A 10141-nucleotide genomic window follows, 5' to 3' on the forward strand; every position below is an offset into this window, starting at 1 on the left:
TTTAGTGAACAGCACATTAGGACTTGTTCAAAACTCAAAGTTTAGGATTTGAGACTTGACTTGGGACTTGAGTGCTAAGACTTGAGACTGACTTGTGAAATGTGACCCACATCTGGGAGTAATACGGATGCTAAAAATAAAATAAAATCAGGAGAATTAAGCTTTTTTTAAATTGGAGGTGATACAAGGCAAAGGAAATGGATGAAAACATTCCTTCATAAGAGTGAAGGCAGGAGGTGAATGATCAGTTGGTTATCGCTCTAGGAGAACCAAATATTTACACTCTTTATAATGAGTAACACAGTGGTCACTAATGTTCAGGTGTATGTATGCACATGTGTGTGTGATAGACAAACTGAGAAAGAGTAATTAGCAAAAGAAGAAAGAAAACCGGGGGAGAGGACATGAAAAACTGGGAAATAAAGAGTTGTCCTGAGGTCAAAGGTCAAATGTGTGAGTCACATGGTTGAAACCAGGAAACAGAGAAGTGGTATCAGTCCAGCAGTTTCCTTAAAGCTGAAACAGAGCTTCCAAGACTTCAATGAGGCAACTTATCAATGATGATAAGAAACCAAGAGGAACAATTGTAAGTAAAAACTGCAAACACTACTTCTGAATTACGATACTTTGTTACTAGCAGCTGTTGATTGCTGTCGGTTATAAATTCTACTGTTACGCAACCTGATTCTAGCAGTTTTGAATCAACAGAGCAACAGTAAACCTCAACCTGAGCTTATTGATGCACAACAAACTCATAATGTTAAGTATTATATTAAGCATTTTTAACCTTGTGTAGTTTAGTCCATCCCATTCAAATTGGTTTAGTTTATTTTGTGCCCCTCTATTCCTTGCTGCTTTGTGTCCCTGCAGTTCACATCAGTGAAACTATGTTTTCTCCTTTATGTTGTCGTTGTTTTACCAAAGGTTGTCCACAGTCCAGGACTGTGAAAATGGAATCTCTATGGACCTCTTCCTGCACCTTTCACTACTACCAGCAGTGAGTCTATTTAACCTAGAATGTCAATATACGGCTGGAGTAGACATACTTATCAGCTTTCCATAATTTCCTTCAGATACAAAGATTTGTTTTTATGGTCGCTATCTTGTGAAAACCATGTATCTCTAAAAACAGTTTGAGAACAGTTTTGAGCTAAGAATGACAGCCGTGTTTTCAGCTATGATCAGCTAACGCAATGGGTTTCTTAATGCAATGGTTTACTTAGTTTAAGAAGAAGGAAACACAATGCAACTAGTAGCAGAGTGCATACCTGTACTACTACATCTACAAGGAATGCACAGGTAGGCACGGCCACTTGATCAAAACTACTACGATAGTCCACTTGCAAAGCTGGTGATGCACAAAGTGTGAGGATCAAATGTGAGGTATAAATATGAATCAACTCATTTCCACTTTCACGACAGTTGTTGTGATGAAAACAAAGCATTGTCCCTACCAAGTTAATTTATGTATTTTGTATGGATTTCTTATCTTCCAGGTGATGATAACAGGGGTGCTCTCATTCCTCCACAAGAGATCCAAGAGACTGGCCATCGACCACAGGCTGCCCTTCCTGTGCGGACGTTTTGCCATTGTGGTGTAAGTCAACAGCAGCAGCAATAAATATGAATGTCAAGAGAAAACAGTTACAGCAATATGTTTTTCAATATCACAACTGAAGGGCCTGTAAGTACTTAAATTTGTTAGAAGCAACAGTCTGAATTATGTACCATCTATAGATACTCTTTTTAATCTATATCTTCTCATTACTGTGTCCCAGGCCTTTGGATACTATAGGCAGCCTCAGTAATCGATGGTCCTATGGGTTTGCATTTGGTGCCGTGTCCTCCAGCGTCTTGCTGCTCTTCTCTGAACGTTACATCCCCTTCACTTACCCGCCCTGGGCCAGAGGTACTCCTACTGTTTACAACCTGTTTACCTTGCAGATACAGGAAATAAACATGTTTACTGATGCACTGTTTCCTGATTAATTTCTTCAGCTATAGTGTATCTGGTTGGAGCATTAGAGGTGGGCCTGGTCTATTTCCCTTTCTTTGCCTGTCTGTCCACACCTTTCAGAGTAGCTGGGGCAGTGCTGGGCATACTCTACTCTCTCTCCTGGTAAACGTTAATTCATATTATATTTTATACATTATATTTTGAGACATGCAGAATATGTGTCAAAATTGGATTAGTACAACAAAAGGTTTCTTTCAGCAGTTTGTGTCTTTTAAAGAACATTGTAAAGGCATACAAAAAAAATCAATATGACAGTTACTTCACACAAAGTAACAAAAAACATTTCCAAAATATATCTGGACAGATGATTGGTTTGCTATGTGGATTATAAAACTGTAATATCCTTAGAAAATACTTTACATGTCTGTGTACTTTTCTGTAGGATCATCGTTACAGTCTGGAATACGTTCACCTGTCCCAGTGGCGAGGTAGGTGAGTACTAAACTCATCATGAAGGCCAGTGTAAATGTAACGTGCCTGTTGCAGTGTGGCTTCAACCCACACCTAAATAAATAAGCCTCTACAAAACAGTCATATATGAAGAGTTTAGTATTAAGTTGAAATATCATGTAAAAAATAAAAGAATGAGTAACTTTGTGTGTATGATTTAATTTTAGATTCTGGGTAAATACCAAAAGGTGATTACCCAGTGGCCCAGCATCCTCTCCCTCTTCTTCCTCTTGGGACGATTTGTCAGCATCCTGGTTAAAGCTATTCGAATACATCTGCAACTGGAACAGGAGGTCAGCATGTCTAATGCATAAAAAAATTAAAATTCTTCTTCTTCAGTGTATTTCCCCTAAAACCCAATGATCTGCAGACTACATCTGATTTTATGTCAAATATATAACCAAATGATGTAAAAAAAATGTTTCATTTGTTCTCTTTAGATAAATACATTTTTAAACAATAAATTGGCAACTTGCTGTACATTAGGTTCTGCAGTGATTATGTGATTGTTTTATTCTGATTGTCTGAATAATAAAATGTATGAACATGCTGAATCTACTGCCAGGACCCTGTAGAGCTCATTGAGCAACACCAGATGCTGCACGTTAAGAGACTGCTGAGGAAAATACCTGCACCCAGGTAGAAAACACACACTCGTGCACATGTGCACTAATGCTGCTTTCAAGTGTTCTCAGGGATTTTCAGGTCTATTGCTCGTTATAACCAATTTACCAAAAATTGGGAGCACTTTAATTTAAGAGTTTTCAAAAACACAACATATTTTTCTGACTACTTCTCAGCCAGCCACTATTTATCTCTCTTTGAACGGAAATATTGAAATCAGCATGCAGAGCTGAACAGTGGGATTTTGGAGTGAGATGATGATCCAAGATTTGGGAGTCAGCTTCTCATATGCATTGATCCCAGCTGCCACAAAACTTGTTGTTACAGTACCAGAATTCAGACAGCACTTGAAGGCAGCAGCACACAATCATGGATCCACACACGTAGGCACATAAATATATACACACACAATGGTTTTGACCCTCCTTTCTGTGTTGCAGCAAGCCCCTCAGCTGGTTTGAGAGCAGAGTGTATGAGTGGGACCCCTACTTCAAGTTCCCCAACAGGATCATCGGCACTGCCATAATATCCCTTATAGGCCTATATATTGTACAGCAAGAAATATCTTTAAGCAAAACCAATTGTCTCATCCATACACTTTGTGTACAGTTTTACAAAAAAATTTAATCTGTGCATCTGCTGTAGGTATTGATTTGTCTTTTTGTCATTTCTCTAGATGACCCTGACAGACTACAGTCTCAGCGATGTGGCTTTTGACGGAGTAGACAGGTGGAAGAACATACTAAAACAGCTGGTTACTTCTTGTAACCAGACAGAAGCTCTGGGAGCCATGATACCACCGCTGGAAGAGTTCATTGTCGTGGCTAGGAGTGAGTTGGTCTACATCACACACGTTTAGGAAACATTTACACCAAATTTGTCTTTTAATTTCCTTGATTCTGAACATTTCCCATTACAGAAAATCCACTCTGCACTGATACACTGAGGCCTGTTAAATCAGACAGCTTGAATATTTTTGTTTATACAGTATATCCTTTGGACAGAAAGATAATCCATATTCCAGCCTTTACCAGGGATAGATTGGCCAGCAAAACCCCATTATTTGTAGATGATTATTTATGACTGTCAAGTGTATGTAAAACATTGAGTAAGGTTCTTTCTTTTATTTCAGAGTCTTGGTTAGCTACGACCATCTTTGCAAGTCTCAACTCTGTAGCCTACACCTTCCATGTCTTGGCATGTTACAGGTAAGAGACCTGAAAATAAGTAAAATATACAAAACATATTGAAATTTTAGCTAAAAGTGAATAAACAGATTTAGTTTGTGGAGAGTTAGATGAAATTTCCAAACCATTTATCACAAAAATTTAAAAAAAAAACACAGAGGAGTGACATGGTGTCTTGTTGCCACAGAAAACACTTGAAGAGACTGTGGAAAGGGCAGAAGGGTTTTCTCCCTGAGAAGTTTCACAACCCTAGCTCCGCTGTCAGTGTCGTAAGTAACACACACACACACACACACACACACACACACATACATACAGCAGATGGCTGATGATTCCAGGACAAATCAGATTTCAGCTTGTGAAATTGGTCCCAGTTTAACTGTGTCATGATGTGTGTGTCACAGTGTATGATCTACACACTTCATAATTATACCAATTTGATTCTGGCACTCAGCTGTGCAGCTCTACCAAACGCACACATTTACAAGTATCGGGGATATTTAATGGTGTGAACATGTGATGGAGTGAATGTAGAGCATATGGGTACTCATTGTTTTTGTCCTCTTATTTTATTGCATGCATTTAGTTCAAGCACACTTTTGATCAACAGACTTTATGAATGAACATGTTCTCTCATTGAATTTTCACAGGCTTCCATTGCAAGATACTCTGGTTGGCAAATAGCGTTTACACTGTGGGGTAAGGATTTCATCTTCTGAAAAACACGAAAAACATGCTTTCAGTACAAAACCGGCAGCTGACCAGATGTACATCAGGACATCCTGTGTTATGGGGCTGAACCCAAAAAAGGTTTTTTTCCTTTCAGTGTGATGCAACAAAATGCGTTTGCAGGGAAATATTTTACTCAACCATTGCATTAGTTGATGGGAGCCGTGTTTAAATTTTTTTCTGCATGTGTTATTGTCCTATCGCACAGAAAATAAAAGCTTTGAGAATGGATTAGAAAAATGGAAAAAACAGCAGCAGACAGTAACAACGGCACTGCCCCACTACATGAGTGCAATATTTAGATAAGCAACATGAATATAGATGGATCGCGTGAGATAACTGGATGAATCTTCTGTATTTTCTCTTTAGGCTACCTCATTGTCCATTTTGTCCACTTCCTGTTTGCTCTGTTGTTTGTCTATTTGCTGGTTCTTCCTATACAGTACGGACAAGTACTGAACATGCTCACCAACCTGGGAATTATAATGTAAGGCTGCTTTCCTATGTGGATGAGGATTTATGAATGGCTGGTCAGGATTGACTACTAGATACACATACTGGTTGTTTTTTCTTGCATGTCTCTCAGTCTGACCATCGGTCTGGTTGTCGCCCTGGTGATCTTCCAGATAGTTCTGGTTCAGATCTTCTTCCTTCAGGACAAAATATCTCCTACTGATAAACACAAACCTCTGGCTCTCAACAACAGGTAGGTATATTTCAATAAATATATTCTGCATGTCCTCTATTTGCCAGCAAACATTGACTGTTGAAAAGGGAAGCACTGGTGATGAACGGAAAAAAGTAAATTATTACCTGGAATGAGGAGAGTGTGACATGATGTGATGATTAAGCCATAAAACATGCACCCACTTCTTTATTAACCAATAGTGCAAAGTAGCTTCAATGACTTGCAGAAACAATCAGATACACAACATTAGTATGTGATGGTGTTTTACAATAAGCTCCCCTTAATACCCATATGTCAAATGTTAATAGGACAAGTAACAACAATTCAAAGCTTAAAAACTTCTTGAAATCAGTTTCTCTTCCTCTTTAGGAAGGCGTTCCACTGCTTCAACTACTTCTTCTTTTTCTACAACGTGGTGATGGGGGTAGGCAACTGCATACTGAGGTTGCTGTGCAGCATTGTGGTGGGAACATGGCTGGTGTCCCGCATTGACCGGACCATTATGCAGAGAGGATATGAAAACATGGATGCTGGTACGCTTAACTTCAACCGACACATGTGTGCGAGATAAAAGTGGAATATAGAAGAAGAAGCAATTGATTTCCAGATTTATGACCACCATAAAATATCATAGCCAAACCTGACTTTACCTAACCTGGTTTATTGGGGTGTTATTATAGATTAACACTTTCATTCGTCGGGATTCTAAGTAACGCCGGTGTTAGCCTGCCCGTGTCCACATCTTCCAGGAGATGGCAGCATTTCACAGAGCATCAGCGGAGTTACTGTGGCCTTAAGACAACATTTATTTAAACTGGATAATTCAGTTTAGGAAGTTTCAGTCTGGATGTTAATTACATTTAATCATCATCTGTCTTGGAAACTTAGAACTTAAGTATTGTCTTTTGTCAGACCTGTGAGACCAAACCATCCAAAAAGTAGCCATCATTTATAGCTGGATTGTCATTTTATATCTGTACCAGAACTAACAACCTTAGTTTCATTTGTTTATCTTGACAAGTTAGCGTGTGAAAACCTTTAGTTTGCAGTGTATAATTTGTATGCATAAATTAATTAGCAGTTGTTTCCTCTGTTGTGCATCCTCCTCAAAAATTTATTGTCACAAAAACACTGTAAATGTTTTGCATATACAGTGTTGTTGTGTGGATCAGACAGTGTTTCTTGCATGTTCCAGGCTACAGTACTTGGGTTGGGATGATCTTTGCTGACCACTATCATAACAATCCAGTCATGGTGTCGTTCTGCCAGCTGCTGGTCTCCAACACGCTGGAGAGACACACAGCGTCTGCATACTCCACATTCAGCAACACGCCAACTGGTCAGTTGTGTGTGTGTGTGTGTGTGTGTGTGTGTGTGTGTGTGTGTTTGTGTGCAGCTCTTACATGAACAATTGTCCACTAAATACCTACTGCTTCCACCTGCCTGCTGCCAATTTTCTTTGCACATATTTATATGTTTTATCAGAATTAATGATTTTTGTTGTTTGTATGTTTGTTTGTTTCATCATTAATAATTTCTTCATTTACAATTTATGAACATTATGAACAACTTTTTTCAGCATCCCCTTTAAATAGCCGGGCCAGGATGCGCTGGATGTTGTTTTATACCTTACTGAGGAACCCTCATCTGATCCTGCTCAGAAAGCACCACCTCTCCTCATCTTCATCATTACGGACACCATCATCTCCCCAGTCAGACGGAGTGTTGCAGGCTTGGGTCATGGCTTCTCAAACACAGAGTGGCAAAGCTGTGTCACAGTCATCACCAGAGATCATCGTCACACCAGCAGAACACTGTTAAAAAAACATATCCATATATTCTGATCATGTAAAAACATTATGAGTTGGAATGCAAAATTGTGTGTCTTTGAGTGGTGGGCCTCCATGTTGAAGAAGTATAATGGTGTTTTCAATTAGTCTTTTTCAAAGGCTGTCATTGGAAAAAGGAAAAGTCTACTACTAACATCTGACTGACTATAATCTAGTTGATGTGATCAATTATTAGGTCACCAGAGGGAGCGTCCATCTTTAGTAATTTACTATTGTGGGATTTGACTTGAAGAAACTGTGAGAATCTGTACCACAAGCGTTGGTACCACAGATTCATTGTATGGAATTTAATGTGTTTCACAAATATGTTGTTGTCTGTAATACATACACTTTTATTTAGTCTTGTCAACTTCATGCTCTCCCTGTCACAGAATGGCCAGATCCAATCATTTAAGTACATTTTTAACTGCTGTACAGTATACAGACACAGTTATGGTTAACCGTGAACCTATAGTAACAACCTCTGTAGCATATTCTGCTAAAATGGTGCACTAGAGCTGGCCATTTTTCTTTCTAATAATGTTTATTTTATTAAAATCATGTAAGCTACCCTACATTGCTAATCTGTCTCATTCTAGATTTGTGTTATATAAATGTGACTGGTTAGAAATGTGTATATAGCTGCTGTATATTATCATTAAACATTTGGTGATGATGCAACTTGTAGAGCTCTGCACACATTTGCCCTGTGCAAGTAAACAAAGAAAGCTTCCGCTTTGTATTCGACAGTTGTAAATATGGCTTCCCACACCAGCAAATGCTTTTGACTGGAACTAAAAACCAAATCAATGGTAAAGGTGCATTCACTCACTATATACAGGAGACCACCCCCCAACACTGCTGGTACTCAACAACTGACAGACGTGCTAATGGCCTTTATGACCCCACAGTCACACCTTTCACACATCTCATAGCTGTCACCCCCCCCCCCCCCCCCCCCCCCCCATCTCTGACCCCTCATCTGCACTCATGATCTGTGAAGAGGACGTGAGCCACCTCTTCCAAAGGCAGAAGATCAGGAAGGCTCATGGACCTGACGGTGTATCACCATCCCGCCTGAAAATCTGTGCAGACCAGCTGGCCCCCATCTTCACACAGATCTTCAACAGATCACTGGAGCTGTGTGAAGTTCTTCTTCAAACACTCCACAATCATCCCGGTCCCCAAAAATCGTCCATCTCTGGACTAAATGACTACAGACCTGTCGCCCAGACATCTGTAGTCATGAAGTCCTTTGAAAGACTGGTTTTAGCCCACCTGAAGGACATTACAGGCCCCCTGCTGGACCCCCTGCAGTTTGCCTACAAGGCTAACAGGTCAGTTAATTTGGGACAGCCTCCACCTGTCAGTGGATCACAAACTTCCTGACTGACAGGAGTTAGCAGGTGAGACTGGGGAACATCACATCCAGCACCCGGACTATCAGCACTAGTGCCCCCCAGGGGTGCGTGCTCTCCCCCCTGCTATTCTCCCTCTAGACCAATGACTTCACCTCAGGGGACCCATCTGTCAAACTCCTGAAGTTCGCTGACGACACAACAGTCATCGGCCTCATGCGGGACAGTGATGAGTCGGCCTACAGACGGGAGGTTGATCAGCTGGCTCTCTGGTGTGGTCAGAACAACCTGGAGCTTAACACGCTCAAAACTGTGGAGATGACTGTGGACTTCAGGAGGAGCCCCCCCACTCTGCCCCCATCACCATACTCAACAGCCCTGTGTCTGCTGTGGAATCTTTCAGGTTTCTGGGTCCCACCATATCCCAGAACCTGAAGTGGGAGTCCAACACTGACACCATCATCAAGAAGGCCCAGCAGAGGATGTACTTCCTGCGCCAGCTGAGGAAGCTCAACCTGCCTAAGGACCTGCTGATCCACTTTTACACAGCCATCATCCAGTCTTTCCTCTGCACGTCCATCACTGTCTGGTTTGGATCTGCCACCAAAAAGGACAGGGACAGACTATAACGGACAATCAGGACTGCAGAAAAGATCATCGGTGCCAACCTGCCCTCCATTCAGGACTTAAACATTTCCAGAGTTAGGAAACAGGCAGGAAACAGCACTGCAGATCCATCTCACCCTGGACACAACCTGTTCCAGCTTCTCCCCTCTGGTAGGCGCTAAAGAGCACTGTACACCAAAACCAACAGATACAAGAACAGTTTCTTCCCACAAGCCATCACTCTGATGAACAGCTGATTTCCGACTCACAGTATCAGGAAAAGCTCCTGTGCAATAATCCAATAACTCTGTCTCTAATCAGCCACCTGTTTACTGGTTATCACTTATCATTTATTCACCATTCTCTATTTCAGTGTTGTTAATACTGTTATATTGTATATACATCCTTTGCACTATGCTCCATCGCACTGTGTACATGTGTACATGTATGTGTATGTGTACCTTTATATCACATTCACCTCCGACATATACATAATAATGGTAATAATATTTTACTCCTGCATCCTTTACACTCTGCTCACTGCACTATTTGTCAATATGTCTATATTGTTTTTGTTCATAGTGTGTATATTTGTGTTGTCTACACTGTAGCCTGATTTATTTTATTATTGTGTTATTGTATTGTTGTATGAG

General features: G+C 40.5%; 1 protein-coding gene across 1 annotated transcript; it reads left to right on the top strand.

Annotated features, from left to right (window-relative positions):
• The first annotated feature begins 299 nt into the window (after positions 1-299).
• On the top strand, positions 300-8099 carry stra6l (STRA6-like). The gene is made up of 18 exons (XM_038713900.1): positions 300-586; positions 925-997; positions 1497-1597; positions 1779-1909; positions 1999-2119; positions 2400-2445; positions 2635-2760; positions 3033-3106; positions 3532-3640; positions 3768-3921; positions 4224-4299; positions 4466-4547; positions 4929-4977; positions 5377-5494; positions 5594-5713; positions 6065-6228; positions 6891-7034; positions 7275-8099. The coding sequence occupies exons 1-18, from the start codon at positions 558-560 to the stop codon at positions 7514-7516; spliced, it is 1959 nt and encodes a 652-aa protein (XP_038569828.1). The 5' UTR covers positions 300-557; the 3' UTR covers positions 7517-8099.
• The last annotated feature ends 2042 nt before the right edge of the window (positions 8100-10141 follow it).

Source organism: Micropterus salmoides, unplaced genomic scaffold, assembly GCF_014851395.1.
Source record: "Micropterus salmoides isolate LMB-PRFRI ecotype aquatic unplaced genomic scaffold, ASM1485139v1 Ms_hic_scaffold_12, whole genome shotgun sequence".
In the NCBI taxonomy this organism is placed as follows: Eukaryota; Metazoa; Chordata; class Actinopteri; order Centrarchiformes; family Centrarchidae; genus Micropterus; species Micropterus salmoides.

Coding starts and splice junctions, on each gene's coding strand:
- stra6l (XM_038713900.1), top strand. CDS start 558: ATGATGATAAGAAACCAAGAGGAACAATT. Junction 587..924: donor AGAAACCAAGAGGAACAATT/GTAAGTAAAAAC, acceptor GTTTTACCAAAG/GTTGTCCACAGTCCAGGACT. Junction 2,761..3,032: donor ATCTGCAACTGGAACAGGAG/GTCAGCATGTCT, acceptor ATCTACTGCCAG/GACCCTGTAGAGCTCATTGA.